At 47.7% G+C, this 16,750-nt stretch overlaps 1 protein-coding gene across 2 annotated transcripts; it reads left to right on the forward strand.

Moving 5' to 3' along the window:
* Positions 1-3,520: 3,520 nt before the first annotated feature.
* GFI1B (growth factor independent 1B transcriptional repressor) lies at positions 3,521-15,790 on the forward strand. Of its 2 annotated transcripts, none has more exons than XM_066610724.1 (7): positions 3,521-3,587; positions 10,128-10,259; positions 10,712-10,861; positions 11,092-11,363; positions 12,708-12,845; positions 13,179-13,344; positions 14,132-15,790. In XM_066610724.1, the coding sequence occupies exons 1-7, from the start codon at positions 3,551-3,553 to the stop codon at positions 14,308-14,310; spliced, it is 1,074 nt and encodes a 357-aa protein (XP_066466821.1). In that variant the 5' UTR covers positions 3,521-3,550; the 3' UTR covers positions 14,311-15,790. The 2 variants fall into 2 exon arrangements, with proteins under 2 accessions (XP_066466821.1, XP_066466822.1); XM_066610725.1 differs by lacking the exon at positions 3,521-3,587 and adding an exon at positions 6,864-7,027.
* Positions 15,791-16,750: the final 960 nt, after the last annotated feature.

Consider the following 16,750-nt stretch of genomic DNA (forward strand, 5'->3'; position numbering starts at 1 on the left):
GTCTCTGGCACACAAACCTTTTTTTCAAACTCCCCCTGTATCAAATGTTTTAAAAAACATGCATGAGAAACTGCATGTGCAGCAGCAGTGAAGAAGGTACAGATAATTAGGAAAGGGGCTGAGAACAAGATTGTTAATTTTATATTGGCCCTATGCGGATCTGTGGGGCTGCCACATTTGCTATACTGTGTCTGGTTCTGCTGGCCACATCTCAGGAAGACATTGTAGAGCTGGACAAGGTGCTAAAGGTGGCAACTAAAATGATCATGGGGTTGGAGCGCCATGAGGAAAGACTTCAATGTTAGGGGCTTTTATAGCTTGGAAAAAAGGTGACTAAGGGGCACATGATGGACCTTTATAAAGTGATACATGATGTCCAGGCTGGCCTTAGTAGCCGTGGGGCCCCATTGGAAACATTTTTTGCAGGTTAGGGATGGGGGGGCAGACTCACAGCCAAGGTTTGTAGAATCTTAGGGCGCAATCCTAACCCCTTATGTCAATGCTTTCCAGCACTGACATAAGGGCAATGCAGCTCTGAGGCAAGGAAACAAACATTCCCTTACTCTGAGGAGGCCTCCGTGAGTGACACCCAACTGCAGGATGCAGCACACGTCCCATTGGCCAATGCTGGAAAGCACTGACATAAGGGGTTAGGATTGTGCCCTTAGAGATATAAATACAAGTTATTATAGGCTGTACATATCAATGATGGTATGGAAAGTCATCCAAATGCGCTCTTCCAAAGTGCATGGGAGTTAATGGACCCAATGGATCCAAGCTAGTGATTTGCAATCTTTTTTTGTCTCATGGCACACTGACAAGGTCCTAAAATTGTCAAGGCACCCCATCGGTTTTAGACAATTGACAAGGCACCCATGCCGTTTGTGGGGAGCTCACATCCCCCCAATGTCCCTACTAATAAATGGCCTCCCCCCAAAATCCTGCGGCACACCTGCAGGCCATTCGTGGCTCGTCAGTGTGCTGTGGCCCAGTGGTTGAAAATGGCTGATCTAAGCACATTTCAAATATAAAACAGCACATGTGTAAGCCTACAAGTAAATTAACAAGATGAGTAGATTACTTTTGAAAAACAAAGAGTTGCAAAACCACTTGCTTTCGTGACTGTAAATTATTGATACCGTTGATACAATTTGTGGACATTTATCTCCCACAGAAAACACGAAGCTGCTTCTTCTTCAAGTTTATCAGCCTTTCTTCAATCTCTGGTTTGCTTTCCTCTTCATTATGCAAGAAATTCTCCTGAAACGCCAAGCTAACGTAAGCCTCTGATTTGCTTGCTTGCTCAAAACTGTTTGTTGAGGGTTAAAGCTTAAGGGAACCAAAATAAGGCTAAGGAGCCCTGGATAATGAGAGACTTTTTTCTCTCCTCTGTGGATAATGCCCACAGTCCTGGGGGTCATCATCTCAGGTATACATTCCACATGGGCAGTGAGGGCCATTCTAGGCACAAGGCCAACAGGGGCACTGGCGACTGGCAAGGAAGCCTGTAATACGCCTGTTTTGTTCTGTCTCTGCCCTGGATTTAAACAGGAGAAGGGGAATGGAGTGGACAAGGAAGTGTTGAGGAGCTAAGGGAGTGAGAGGCGAGAGCAGCATTTCTCAAGCTGTGGGTGGGGACCCACTAGGTGGGTCATGAGCCAATTTCAGGCGGGTCCCCGTTCATTTCAAGGTGTATATTTCATATATTCGACTTAATGCTGCCATGGTACGTGACTGCATTTGGGGAAATGGTTCAGATCTGTACTTTTAACAGGCTACTATGTATATACTTTTAACAATGGTAGTCAGGAGGGTCTGTTCCAGGGCAAGTGTTGATAGGTGTGCTGTCTTTGGGAAGTTCGGGGAATTAATTTAAACGGGTCAGAAATTGCTTGGGAGGGTTCTTTTTTTAAAAAAAAAAAAAAGTTTTAAAACTTATGGTAAACTTTTAATTCACTTATTTAATTTATTTGATTTGATTTTGTCATAAGGGGGTGTTGAAAGTTTTCCTGCTTGGGGATGTCACTTCTGGCCATGACATCACTTCCAGTGGGTCCCAACAGATTGTCATTCTAAAAAGTGGGTCCCAGTGTTAAAAAGTTTGAGACGCACTGGGCTAGAGCGCCTTCACCACCGAAGGAAGAGGAGCGGCAGGTAAAGGGGAGAGCATTTTGCACCTCTGGTGCTGGGAGGCCTGAGGCTTTCTATCAACCTTTGGAGACCCCACCAAAAATCAGGTCATGACCCACCAGTGGGTCCCAATCCCCAGTTTGGGAACCACTGGTCAAAAACTTTTACCTTTTGTGGGCTGTAGTCTGTGCCATCGGAGACATAGCACACAGTTTCCTATGAAGGGCTTACAACAGAACGGAGATGGGGTCCAATCCTGAATATGGAGAGTTGCCATTCAGTGGCTACAGGGATACCTGTGCATGTGTATGATCCGACTGCAAGCCCACAGTTCTTTCTCCCTGCAGAGAGGAGGTTTATTAATTCAGGATAACAACCTTGAATCAACAGCCTTTGAAGCTGGCTCTCCAATCCAGAATCATGTCTGCATATTTTCACAATTCCCCTTGCATGGGATTCTCTGCTACTTTCTCTTGAAGTTTCACCTGTGAGAGGTCAACCCGTCTCAGAGAAGACAGTGTCTTGATGTGAGCATCTCTCCCCCTCTCTAATCCAGTCCCACTTTGTGAATTACAATTAATTTTTATTCAGAGTTGGGCACGGATGGTTCTTTCCCCCTCCTGCTGTGCCGAAGACATGTTTATTTAATCTTCCTGGGGGGAAAAATGAGAGAGAGAGAGGGGGGAAAAAAGAAACTTAAATTAGGGTATAGGCTTCAGAAAATAAATGGATGGAAGCAATTAGTCACATTATTTCTCTTTGACTTAATTATCATTAAATTACGCAGGGAAAAAGAAACTGGTGTGCCACAGAGGGAGACGTATTTCCACGTGGGACTTGCTGGTGGGGAAAGAGAGCAGGAAAAAACAAGACCCCCAAGAAAAAAATGCATAAAGGAATATTTTATGCTTTCATTAGCCTTGTTTCCTCTTACAAGGCTCACAGCGTTGAATGATTTATTTAAGTCTGCCTGTTATGTGTTTGAGAGGGTGTAACGCCCATTAAACGGCAGGGAAAGACGGCCTTGTCCAAAACTGACATCTGCCACTCTTGTCTCCGAGCAGTGGCCAGCGGGTCATTCGAAGAGACGCACATGAGACAGCTGCCCCTACTCGCGTGTCCCGAGCACCTTGTATTTTGTGAGGTATTCACCTCCTGAACACGGAAGTTCCATGTATCAATGTGTTTGCCCGTTCGCTCGTGTAACTTTTTTTTCTTTCTGTCCTGCCTTTTGCAGCGCCCCAAGGCAGCTTGCGCAAGGTTTTGTCACACAGATTGTACCAGGAGTACATGCGGTGAACCAACGTAATGAGAATAAAAATGAAAATCAGCGGAAGGTGTTTAAGATGGCTCAAGAGAGAGCAACCACCGCTAGGACTTAAAAAAAACATACCAGCTAGGAAATCACAGCAGTGTTCAAATGAAGCACCCCATCCCCAAAAACCACAGTGAAAGAGGTAAGCATTTTAAAAACCTTATTAAGAGTTGAAAAGAGGGGAGTATTTTCCCCCACCTCCCCTGTACAGCCATCTGTATCTGGGGACAACACAGAGTGGCATTTATGCCCCTAGGCACACATCTCAGTTTGCCTCCTGGTCAGCCTGTCTCCTCAGCTCAGGTCCTTTGTGCCCAAAAGTTTTAACAGCAGCACCCGAGCTATTGACATGGCCACTCCTATTGCAGAAGATGGCCCCATGGCGCTCTGCCTTGCTCTGACCCTTCTCGACTACACCCCTCGGATTAAAATTACAAGAAGGATATAGGAGATCTGGGGTGGAGGGTGGGGGTAATCCTTTCAAAAGCCTTGCCATTTCTCATACTAGCAGTAGAGGGCGCTGGTTGTTGTATCAGTTTCAGGGAGGCAGATTCAAAGAACTGCTGAATTTAAACTTTTTAAAAAGGCAAAGTTATAACATTATTATTATAAATAGTAGGCACCCATTAGCCCTGGGTGCAATCAGAAGTCTGTTTTCCACTCAGCACAATCTAGCCTCAAGTCTGCATAAGATCTTCCTGCATTCCATCTTAAGACTATTACAAGCTGCAGCCTTTGGGGCATTTCGTCCGTGCCCAGCCTTTTCTCTCTCTCTCCCCCCCTCCTTGTTTTGCTCAACATCCGCCTTGACGAAGAGTTCTGAAGAACTCTGAAGCTTCCTTGCCCCCTTGTGACATTGTTTGAATCGGTCCTAATGAAGCAGGTTGTCCTTCTGTTATCGGTCTATCAGTCAAAAGCAGGGTAGGTTGAGCTGAGCATTTTGTCTGTTTGTGTGCTGGAGAGAAAAAAAATGATCTTCAAGCCACAATCGAGAAATCCTTTTATTAGGAACAAACTGAATAACGGGCTTGGGAGTTCCACAGAACACTACGTGAGAAGAGCCCTGCTGAATCAGGCCAATCTGGTCCAGCTTCCTGCATCTCCCAGTGCCCACCAAATGCCCCAGGGAGAACACAAGAGACCTGCATCCTGGTTTCCTCCCTTGCATCTGGCATTCAGACAGCCTACTTCTAGAACCAGGAGGCTGCACATTCATATCATGGCTTGTCACCTGTGATGGACTCCCCCCCCCCCAATCTGTCCAATCCCCTTTTAAAGGCATCTAGGCCATATGCCATCATTATATCCTGGCAAAGAGTTCCACAGATTAATTACACGCTGGGTAAAGAAATATTTTCTTTTTGTCTGTCTAACTCTCCCAACACTCAATTGTAGTGGATGTCCCCTGGTATTCTGGTGTGGTGTGACAGAGAAAAGAACATCCTTCTAAGCACTCTGTCCATTTCATGCATAATTTTTTTCTTCAGGGTGAGCGTTAAGCAAAATGGCAAAGAATGGTTGGCAGCCTTCATTCTCAACTATGGTATAAGCCTACAGCACCCAGTATTCCCATGCGGTCTCCCATCCAAGTACTAACCAGGCCTGACCCTGCTTAGCTTCCAAGATCAGACGAGATCAGCATCTTATACATCCCCATTGGTCCATCTAGATCAGTGTTGTTGGTAGCAGCTCTTCAGGGTTCCTCCCCGGCCTTCCATCTCCAGGAATGAGCCTTCTACATGCACTGAGCCACAGACCCTCCAAGTAAAAAGTGGCCTTCTGCTGAGTCAGACCCTTGGACCTTGCAGCACAGGCTGGCAGCACAGGCTGGCAGCATCTCCCTGTGTTGAGAAAGCCCCAAAGTGTGTAGCTTGCAACAGTCTTGAAGTTGCAGGAGGTGTGCAGGAGGTTTTAGGCAATCTTAATTCAGCTCTGTTAAGGGTGAGACAGATTTCAGTTTGCTCTGGGAAGGCTCCTGGGGCAAAGAAATTAGAATGACCGCTCCCCCACTTCTTTTCCAAAAAGGAACCAAAATGAGGCAATTATTTGAATCTTTCCCCATCACTAAGGCCCAACTCACATTACCCTGTTACCCTGAATGCATGGCATCACCCAGTTTTGTGTGTGTTTATGTGTGTGTTTAAATAGCAGCCAGGATGGGCTACAGAAGCCAGCGAGCGCCATAGCAAATGGGTTGGAGGACCCTAAGAATGGCCCCTGCTGCAGTTCTACTCCTGATCACACTCTTCCCCTCACTTCATGTGCTAATTATAAAGAGGAAAAAAAAAGCATCAGTTGTCTTTCAATGGAAGCCTTGATCAGGAGCAGAGCTGTGCCAGGGGACAAATCCTTTTCAAATCCTGGATGCCGAAGGAGGAGGGACAGCGGAGGTGGGTAAGCATCCCTGCCAATCCACTTGCTTACGGATCTCATCCCAGCGCTTCCTATGCCCAGCATTTTTACTGCTAAATTCCCAACTTGCACAGCTCTCCCCCATCCCGGAGTCAGCCCATCCAGGTCAGCCCTCTGGTGGCCAACCCCTGGGGTCAACCCTAATTATTATAACCAATGTAATTCCATTTCCATGACATTGTAATGCGATGCAATGTATTGTAATGCAAGAGGTCCCTGCCCCAGTAGGTTTACAAGCTAGGCCTTGCCCTGAGATTCCTGCCTTCAGGAGTTTATAATCCAGACCCCTTTGCACAGTGGGATTTACAGTCTGGGTTCCTGCCTTGAAGTCCCTGCCCTGAGGGGTTTACAATCTCTAGACAAAGGAAGCAAGAGAGGAAAGGGAAGGAAAAAGAAGCAGGGCAATGGGGTGAGATGATGAGGAGTAACATTTAGATTGTTGAGACTGCTTTATATACATGAACTCAGTAATCCCTACAAGGTCACTGTTTCTGTTCCCCTATAAGATTTGGGGGTGGGGGTGCTGAAGTTGAGAGGGGGTGTCTTTCCAAAGCCACTAAGCGCATCCATGACTCAGATGAGATTTGAGAATTAAGGACATAACCACACAAAGCACACATTTTGTTTCCCTAAGATATAGAGTCGGCTGCATTATATTTCCTTTCGCTATGTATTTTTGGGGAGTTGGGGGGCATATCTCTAAAGAACACTCCACTGGAGGAGAAAAAAGATACCAACCGTCTGCGAAAGGGTGTCACTGGTGGGGCTTGGCAATTGGGCAACATGAAATTCTCTTCAAGTTTTCGAAGTCTGGGAAGTTTTGATAAGCAAATACTGTCAAGGGCTTTGCTTCCTCATTGGCTGTCCGTTCACCGCCAGATTTTGACACAAATAATCTGATTGAAAAATCAGGGAGGGGAATGGGGGCAAAGAAGGGGGGGGAAAAACAAGAGAAAGACACACACACACACACAAAGAGAGAGAGAGAGAGAGAGAGAGAGAGAGAGAGAGAGAGAGAGAGAGAAATGTGAAGCTAACATCTAACTTCAGCAGGCAGCAAGAGTGACAAGTTTGTCCAGAAAAAAAGCCGAAGGCAGAAGGAAAAAAAACGTGCCAGGGAAATTTCACAATTAGGACAACTCTACTATTGTTCTGCAGTCCTGTAAACAGGTGATTTCTTTTCCTTATCTTTCAAAAGATATATCCATTTAATTGCAAAAGGTGTCTCTTTGATATAGCAAAGGTGCTAGACTTCATGCAGGGGCAAGAAAGGCGGATTGAAAAGAGATCACTTGGGAATCACTTAGTTGGAATGGGATTTTTTTTTCCCCTTCCTTTGGAAGTTTTCAAGAAAAAAAAGGTTCAACAGGCATCCCTCGTGGATGGTTTTGGTCTGAGGATAAGTTGGCATAGGGGGACGCAATGGGGCTCTTCTGGATACCCACAAATTATCATTCTATCAGCCTGGAAAAGTTCGGTTTGATTCTCCCATCCCTGGTGCTACAAACTCAATGAAATGGAACCTGGTCTAGCCAGACAGCGATTTCTAAGGCTGATGGAAACAGTTTTGAGAAAAAGCATCACTCCCTGTGGTGTGTAGACACAGGCTGGGGACAAGATCCTCCCTTTCTGAGAGCCAAAGGTGATTGGGAAGAGGGTCTACAGCTCAAACTGTGTACACTCCACTTTTGCCTCCAGTAGTGCGCTTTGTAAACGTTTCCCAAGGAGCTGGCAAACCTGTTTGACCAGAGGAGATAGTGGGACAAGAAAAATGTGCATGTCCAACACGGAAAGGAAACCTCTCTCAAAACTGGGATGAGCGTTCATGCCTCAAGCAGCAAAGCCCTCCTTCCAATCACCTTCTGCTCTCTGAAAAAGCATCGGTCTCCCAGCTTAAATAAGGTGAAGTCCCATTTGCTTCCATGGGAGAGCTGAACGCATGCTTCAGTCTTTCAAGTCCCTTGAAATCAGTATGGACTTAAAAGTATCCAACTTGGATCATGCCCAGACATGCTGTCTATTCAACTGATCCAGGTATAGAGAAGCTGGCATTTTTGAAGTTGAAATTTGGAGGAAATAACTTGATGCTGAAGTCTCTCTTGCTGAAAAATGCGCTGGGCTTAGGAGAGCCTTGCAGTCTAGGTTTCTGGTTGATCACAACATTTACAATGGCGGTGGCTGTCTAGGCCAAATGTTGCATTTTTAAAAATCAGGTTTTGGCCAAAAGTCATTCTGGAAGGAAGCCAATGAGTGAGTAAACTAGGAGTTGGCAGGCAGCGGGGAGAGCTGTGCAACTAACCGGCAGTTTGAGGCTCCACTGGTCTTTATCATTACTCACAGTGATGGAATCTGCAACTGGGAACCTCTGTGGATTTTGACCTTCATTTTGCAGAAGCGGGAACTGAGGCCCAGATTGGACCACTGGTGGGATGAGTCTTAAAGGACATTCTAAATATTTGAGTGAAATACCCTAATGAAATACCCAGCCATAGCAGTTCCAGTGTCCATTCACTGGTTGCTAGACTTGGTGACCAAAATTCCTTGATCCCTCGACCACAAGCAGGGGCAGAGGAGAGAAGAGAAAGGGAAGGAAATGAATCAGGTAAAGGGAAAGCAATTACAGAACCATATGACTAAGGAATGATGGGGTCCGTATCCATGCCAACTACCGCTCCTCAATCAATATTCTTTTTTATTAACAATAAGTAATAAATAATAATTAGTGAGTGTCAAGCGAGCATTAGAAAAAAATAACTAAATACTTTAACCCAGCAGTAATGTAAAGGTACTGACAGTGTTATTAGATAATTTGCAATTGTATAGGGGAAATGTGCGGCGAACTGGTTGTAGTTTTCAGGGGTAAGGGAAAGACGCTTTTCACATGCTCAAATTGATTTATCAGCACACATGCCCCAAGAATAAAGGTTTGCACTGAAGGCAGAACCAGGGGCTCAGTCATGGTATGCTCTTGGTCTCATTCCTTCCAATTTCTGGTGACCTTCTGGTCTCAGACCTGGAGTATGAATAACCTCAGCTTTGCTTGTTCTGAACTATATCTGAACCATTTTTACAGAGTGGAGAAAAGTTCTGTCAATATATGCTGTAGGCCCGAACAGGCGCAATTAGACCCATCAACTAAGGCTGGGGTTTAATTTGGACCCAGCACCTATTTTCAATACCATGGCTCAACCCTGGGGTAGCCGAAGCGGGGGAGGGAGGGCACAAAATACCACCTCGTCTTGATTATAATATGGCATTCTTTATTCCCCCCACCCCATTTCATCACCATTGTCATCACCACTCCCCACTGCCTTGGACAGTAACACAATCAAGGGAAAATGCTTACACCACTGGGTAATCTGTTGGAAAGCAATCAAGCTGGCCCTTGTTTGCATGATAATTTGAATATGCTCTGTCCATTGTTCCGTGCGGTAACAGTGAAAAGGAATTCCGGTATGTGACCCTGGGAGGTGTGTTGTGGCCCTGACAACATTCACAATTTTGTTTCTCCCTCTGTTTAACTGCAGCGCATGTATTTCAACAGCTTTTGGGTCCGTTCACACAACTTAGCTTTGGCACATGAGCAAAAGGGAGACTTTAGTCTTGGGTGCACCAGAGCTGGTAGAGGGGATTTTTTTTTTTTACCAGAAAAACTTCACTGGGGTGAATGTTAAATGTCTCCTCCCCAGTACTTGTGCACCAGTGATACTGGGAAGCCCCCCCACCATGGCGACATAACACGCCCATGAGAACGGCTCCATTGGAACTCCTTTTTCACATTACATGCTACAGTTCTAGCAACCAGGCATAAAAGTTCTGGGTGTGCTGGTAAAATTCTGGCTGGGTGACATCCGTACCCGAGTGTAAGAAAGACCAGGAACAGAAATTATGTGTGTGTGTGAGAAAAAAATATTATCACAACACTGCATGGGGGAGAGGGTTATCAGTGACAGGCGGTCATTCACTAAACGATAAGCGATGAGATGAGCCTTAAGAACCTCACCCCATTAGATACGAGGCCACAGAACTGACTGAGGTGGTTCTTAGATGGGCATGGGGTGCTCATCTCCATCCATCTGCCCACCTTGTCACTGTTCCTGTTCCTTCTCCTCCTGCTTCCTGGATTTGAAAAGGAAGGAGCAGAAGAGGAACGGTGGAGGGGGGTGGGCTAGAGTGTCTTTGATGCTCAGGGCAATGTGGACTGTCTGGGCTTCTTCCTCCTCTCCTCTCTGTGACTCATGGCCTGTCTTTCTGCCTCTCTGCCCACCAGGTGGATGGAAAATGCCGCGGTCATTCTTGGTGAAAAGTAAAAAGGCCCACTCGTACCACCAGCGCCGGGCTGTGGATGACAGCATCCTTGTGCTGAAATGGGGTCCAGCTCCAGCAGTGCCCTGTTCTGATGGTAGGTCAGTGGGTGTCACGGGGGGGGGGGTGATTGACATCATTGACACTCTCTAGATTTGTGAAGGAAGAGAGGAACAGACCAGAAGAGGAAGTGTGGAGGAGAAGAGAAGGGTGGGTTGGAGTATGTCTCATTTTCCTTCACACTTCCTCTTTACTCCGTTCCCCTCTTCCTTTGTGATTCCGTGGAGTGAGGGAAGAGGTGTGGCAGAGGCAGGGGTTGCCAGGTGTGCTGCCAGGTATGCAGTCAGGAAAGGGGGTGTCATTTGGTGACGTACCTCAGACACCAGAAGGTCTTAGGCTGGCCTGGCTTACGATCTTCCCAGAGGCACCTCATTGGCCATTGCTGCACATTCTTAAGACCAAAGTGATTTCACTGGTCCAAAGTGCGCCCAGTTCTACGTGAGATTATAGCCTTTGACACAGTCAGCCATCATTCTCTCTTGGTCACAGCTATCTACAGCAGCAGCACCCCGGAGGAGAGCAAGTCCTTCACCTCAGACTACGCAGAACGCCCTGCTGCAAAAGAAGATGATGATTCTGGTGGGGTCAAAGAAGAACACATCTTTGCCCAGGGAATGACCAGGACCGTGTTAACCCCAGGTGAGCAACATCTGCTGGACTTGAGTTGGCTCACCTGAATCTGTTTCAGGGCTGGGTGGGCATCAAGAATGTTCTGTGGAGCTGGATGGACACATTTCAGTTGGAAAGGAGCAGACCTATATCACAGCCACGGTGGCCTTTTAAGAACTTGCACCAAGTGATATGAACGCTCAAAGGGCAATCAGAAAGATACAGCATAAGCAGCTTGATTGTCTTGTTTTCTTTATCAGATCCTGCCTCCAAGATGATGCCTGCCCCACCTCTGAAACCCAAAGACTGCAACCTTGGAGTGACGACTGCCACTTTCTCTAAGCCGGGTTTCTCCACATGGGATGCTTTCCGTTCCCCTCCTTATGGCTACCGACCAATGCCTTCTGCCCTTCTGGAGCGATCCATTAGCCTCTACCGGAGCCACCTCCTTCCAGCCTCGGAGCTGCCTCTCGATTACAGCATGCGGTATTCAGCGGACATGGAAACCTATCACTGTGTGATTTGTCACAAAGTGAGTCACTCAGGTTGACCCGGCAATCCGGTGATAATCTGTTTCCCGATTTCCTGGTACCTGTGCTGGGCAAATCACTATGACACTTTCAGGGATTGTGTCCGCTTCCTGGGTTAGAACAATGGAATGGAAGAATAGAATGGAATGAGAAGATAAAGTATGGAGAAGCAGAGAACTGTGGGCCAGGAGCAAAAGAGGACGTGTAAAGGAGAGTAGTAGGCTAGAGTTTCTATGCTTCCCCTTCAAAGAGAGACATTCTAGCCCACTAATCTCCTTCACACATCCTCTTTTTGCTCCTAGCCCGCTCTTCTCTGCTTCTCCACACTTGCTCTTTCATTCTAATTTTCTAATTAAGAGAGCATCAGGTGGAGTGGCAAAAGGCAAAAGGAAAGGATGGAGTGCTTACTCAGATATAAGTCCCACTGTGTTCAGTGGGGCTTACTCTCAGGAAGTGTGTATACGATTGCAGCCTAATATGTCTTTTATATTTATTTGGGATTTTAAAAATCCCATTCTTATACGTTTGTTTTGCATCATTTTCCACTCCTACCAGGAGCTTGAGATGACAAAACTAGGTATTTCAATACAGTACAGTGGGCCCTCAGTAGCTGTGGGGGATCCATTCCTGGACCCCCCCCCCCAATGGATACCAATTTCTGTGGATAATGAAATCCACAGTAAGTCCAAAAAGGACCTCCTGGGTGCGACTGGAAGGCTTCAGGATGCCTTCTGAGGCTGTGTGCTTCCCGTACCTCAGAAGTCCTCCCAGTCAAAAACTGGATGGAAGTGCCTCCTGGATGCCTCTGAGGGCTTCTGAGGACATCAGGCTTCCTGGACACCTCTGGGCTTTCTGAGGCCCAGGGAGGCCAAGCGCAGCCTCCCCATGCCACAAACATCTTCACCTGGAACATCTCTGGGAAAAGTCATCTCTCAGAAGATTCTTCCAGTCGCTCCTGGGAGGTCCTTGAGGCCTTTCAGACGTGGGTTGGACATCTGCGTTGAGTCAGATCCACAGGGGCTGAACCCACAGATGAGTAGGACACACTGCATAAGGCATTGCAAAGTAAGGAATGAGTGGCAGGAGAAGAAAACCCTGTACTGAAGATATTTAAAGTTGTTTGTTCTGTTGCATAGTCTTAGTGGGAAAGGGCTATGGAGCTGGGGTCACTGTGAGTCCCTTTCTGCCAGGACGGACCGTTCCACCACTGCCTTGGACTTTCCAAAGACATCTGGCCAATCGAGCTTCCTTCCAACATCAGGAACTCTGCAGGGGACAAGGAAGGAATGAGCACAAAAGGCTCGAGTAGATGCCCTCATTCCCCGATTATCACTGTTACTTTTCAGATATTTTCCACCTCCCACGGTCTGGAGGTCCACGTCCGGAGATCGCACAGCGGCACGCGGCCTTTCGCTTGCGAGGTCTGCGGCAAAACTTTTGGTCACGCCGTCAGCTTGGAGCAGCACACCAATGTCCACTCTCAGGTGAGAGAGGCAGTGGTGGGCTAGAGCGTCTGGACTAGAGTGTTCTAGTGTACTTCAGTAGCGTCCTCTCCTCCAGGCTCCTGTTCCACGCTTCCTTCCCACTCTAGACAGAGGGGAGAGTGGCGAGGCAGTACTTGGGGCACTGCCAGATAAATGGGGTGGCATTTGGCAGGGCAAGGAATGCCACGCGGGGGTGGGCAGTGTCTGGCACACTGTTGCAGGTGCTGGGAGGTCTTGAACTGGTCCTGTGGCCTCCTCCCTCTGCATCTCAACATTTCCTCTCACTCAGCCCTAGCTGACCAGCATGCTCTCCCGACTTTGCCTCCTCCGCAGGAGAAAAGCTTCGAGTGCAAAATGTGTGGCAAGTCTTTCAAGCGGTCCTCCACCCTTTCGACTCATCTGCTGATCCACTCGGACACGCGGCCGTACCCCTGCCAGTACTGCGGGAAGCGCTTTCACCAAAAGTCAGACATGAAGAAGCACACCTACATCCACACCGGTGAGGGGAAGAGGAGGGGCCCCCTCCTGGGTGACACCCTTGAAGGGTGTCAGATGGAATGGGGTAGGCTGTTCCAGGCCAGATGGGGCAACAGCATACGCTCAGTTTTGAAAGAAGGAGGGAGAGAAAAGGGAAGGGAGGAAGCAATGAGTCAAGGCAGAGAAAATGCCGCAGAAAGAAGAGCAAACAGGTGGGTGGGAAACCAGAGGAGTCCAGTGAAGATTGGAGGCCTTGGAAGGAGTAACCCTTCCAGAGCCAATGATTTGGGTGTGACTCACCCCATCCTGGATACCTAGCCTTGGCTGTTGTTTAAACTGGTGGTTCTCAAACGTTTTAGCACCAGGACCCACTTGCTAAAGTGACACTCTAACGGGACCACCAAGCTTTACGAGGCTTAAAAAAAAAAGTGATCTAGAAAGAAATTTATCTCCCTATATTTATACAAACTTGCAAACTGAAGGAGCTTAGCTCTTTACAGGGCAGTCAGCAGCTGTCTGATTTTTTTATTGGCCTCAGGGCTTGAGGCAATGAATTATCTGATATTTCCATCACCTGTGTTTTTATTGGCTCTGAGGGACCCATCAGAAATTGAGTCCCACCCCCCAAGTGGGTCCCAACCCACAGTTTGAGAAACACTGGTTTAAACCTGGCCTGGGCCTCAAAACAACTTGTTGCTGCCAGCTCTGCCACGACCCACTTCTGTGTCTTGACCCACCTGCTGAAGACCCCCTAACCTAGTAGACCAGTATGGTTACCCAGATTCTCTCCCCATCTCTTCGCCATCCAGGAGAGAAACCGCACAAGTGTCAAGTCTGCGGCAAAGCCTTCAGCCAGAGCTCCAATCTCATCACGCACAGCCGCAAACACACTGGCTTCAAGCCTTTCAGCTGCGACCTCTGTGGGAAAAGCTTCCAGCGTAAGGTGGATCTGCGGCGTCACCGGGAGAGCCAGCACAGTCTCAAGTGAAGGAGGAGAGCAGCCTTTGAGTTTCAGCTGTGGCAAGGCAGAGAGTGGAGTGACCCTGAGAGAGAGAGAGAGACTTATGGGGAGATGGTAGTTTGCCTGAGAGAGATCTATTTTTCTTGGTAGATCAAAAAGTGTGTGGGGGGGAGCAAGATGACAAGCGTGTTCTGTTCTCCACAGTGAGCCCGCTGCCTCACCTCAGTTGTCCCCCTCTTCAAAGTGAGCAAAACACCCTCTTGTTATTATATCAATTGGATTGTATCCAAGCCCTCTCTTGCACAAGCGTTGAAAAGTTGCCGCAACCCACCCACCCCCCCGCCAAAATGAGGCCTTGCAACTCCATTGGGCGCACAATCCACAGGTTGAAGAACACTTGTTTAAAAGAACAGATGGGTTCTTAGGAAGGGACATGTGTGGAACTGTGGGCAGTGGTAGAAATTGGGTCGAAATGCTGGGATGGGGGGGCAGATTAAAAACCACTCTGAAGGTCAGATTTGCTCCACAGACTGTCAGTGGATCACCTGTTTTGCAAGCAACTCTTGTCAGCTACAATTCTCTTGTACCCCTCCTCGGCAAATCCCGTGCTGCTGGCAAGGCTTCTGTTGAAATAAGTGCCGCGGCTCAAAGGAAAATCTGTAAACCTAGGCACAGAGAGCAAATCAGACACCTGGCATCTCTTCTGTCGAGAGACAAAAACCCCTGTGTCCCAGACATTTCCATTGCTATCAGTGACTATTTACATAGGCAGTGGAGGAAGTCCATGATAACCCTGCTTTTGAATCTATGTTTTGAATCTAAGATTTTCCCCCGCTCCCTCTTTACTGTCCAGGCTCACTTGCAGTTCTGTTCATTTTACACCTTATGTGCAAAATTCTGGTTTTGGCTGCGAGTCGGGATCTCTAGGGACTCCCGGCATCTATTTGAGAACATCCATGTATCTAGTGCTCATGGAGGTGCATTTGAAGTGATGGGAGGACTGGAGTCAAACTGGAAGCGATGGAGGCAGTCAGACTGGTTTATTTGCGTGCCTGCCTCGATCCTGTTTAAAGTGTGGGGGGGGGGCGCAGTGAGGAAGCCTTCATTTGGGGACCACAAACATTTTTTTTAAACCACTAATGCTGAATTTTGAACTGCTGAATTCCCCCCCCCAATCTATTCTATTGAAAGATATAGCCAAATAATCAGAAAAAAAGGGACCACAATTGCCTTATGTAACAAAAAGTGGATTTCTTGAACTCCAAAGTGACCAATGAGACTGCTTGTTCCCAGAGCCAATGAGGTATTATTATGACACAGCAGGGTCTGAGTCCCGCACTCATTTCCATGCATCAGAGCTAATACTAGGACTCTGTTTCAGTTGGGTGAGTGTCATGAAGTTGGCCGCTGGTTTTTTGTTGGGTGACTGATTTGTTGGGTGACCAAGACTGTTCTGTATTAAAATAAATGAATGGGTTAACCCCCATACCTATTGATGCCCCTTGCATTTAGGCTTTGCGCATGATATCGTGATTTATTCTGTATGGTCTGGTATGGAAGGAGGTCCCGTCGTGGGGGTGACGCAGTGAGCTCTGCCCACCCTCCTTTTTCAGATCCTGCAAGCGGGAAGAGGTGTGGCAGAGGTGACCGCTGGTGCACTGCTGAGTAAGGGGGGCGGCACTTGGGGTGCCCTTTCAGGCATCAGCCACCCCTACTTTTCACAACCCTGGAACCTGCACAGTACAACCTGCTGTTTAGACTCATAATTAGCCTTGTTGTCTGAACACACACACACACCCTCCAGCTCCTCCTGACTATGTCCTGCGAGGCTCACTTTGCATGGCCCTCATTTGTTAAGCAAAGCAGCCCAAATATCAGGCTCCTTTTTCTCAAACAGAGGGACGGAGGTGTTTGGGGGGGTAGGGCAGAGGCAGACAATTGGCTTCTCTTTTCTCCAGCACAGTTGAGATTTCAGTGTTGGGTTAGCTCTTGATTGAGTGGCAGCCAGGTTGTTCCTGAAGCTGGGGAGGGGGAGGGAAATGGGGGGAAAGTGTTGCCAGTGGGGGGATTAAATTTGCATGTTGGGAAACAGAGGGAGGGAGAGAGACCAGGTGTGCCCCTGTTGCAGAGAAGAGCTGGCTTCAGACATAAAAACATACCAGGAGCCCTGCTGGATCAGAGCAAAGGGTCAGCTAGCCCAGCAGCCTGTTTTTTTCCCCCAGTGTTGACAATCAGACATTTCCAGGAAGGCATAAGGGCACCATCTCTCCCTACCATTGCTTCCCTACAGCAGATCTTTGGAGGCATACGTGGGTTTCATTTGTCCATCTTGTGGCAGTGAGTTGCGCACGTCCCTGGCACATCAGGGCCACGTTCACACATTATACCTGGGTGTGCTTCCTGGCTGATCCTGGACAGTGGGCAGCCTTAAATAGGCCTGTGTGAATTGGCCACAGAACAAGAATGT

This window comes from Tiliqua scincoides, chromosome 16 (assembly GCF_035046505.1).
Source record: "Tiliqua scincoides isolate rTilSci1 chromosome 16, rTilSci1.hap2, whole genome shotgun sequence".
In the NCBI taxonomy this organism is placed as follows: domain Eukaryota; kingdom Metazoa; phylum Chordata; class Lepidosauria; order Squamata; family Scincidae; genus Tiliqua; species Tiliqua scincoides.

Coding starts and splice junctions, on each gene's coding strand:
- GFI1B (XM_066610724.1), top strand. CDS start 3,551: ATGAAGCACCCCATCCCCAAAAACCACAGTGAAAGAG. Junction 3,588..10,127: donor CAAAAACCACAGTGAAAGAG/GTAAGCATTTTA, acceptor TCTGCCCACCAG/GTGGATGGAAAATGCCGCGG. Junction 10,260..10,711: donor AGCAGTGCCCTGTTCTGATG/GTAGGTCAGTGG, acceptor TCTTGGTCACAG/CTATCTACAGCAGCAGCACC.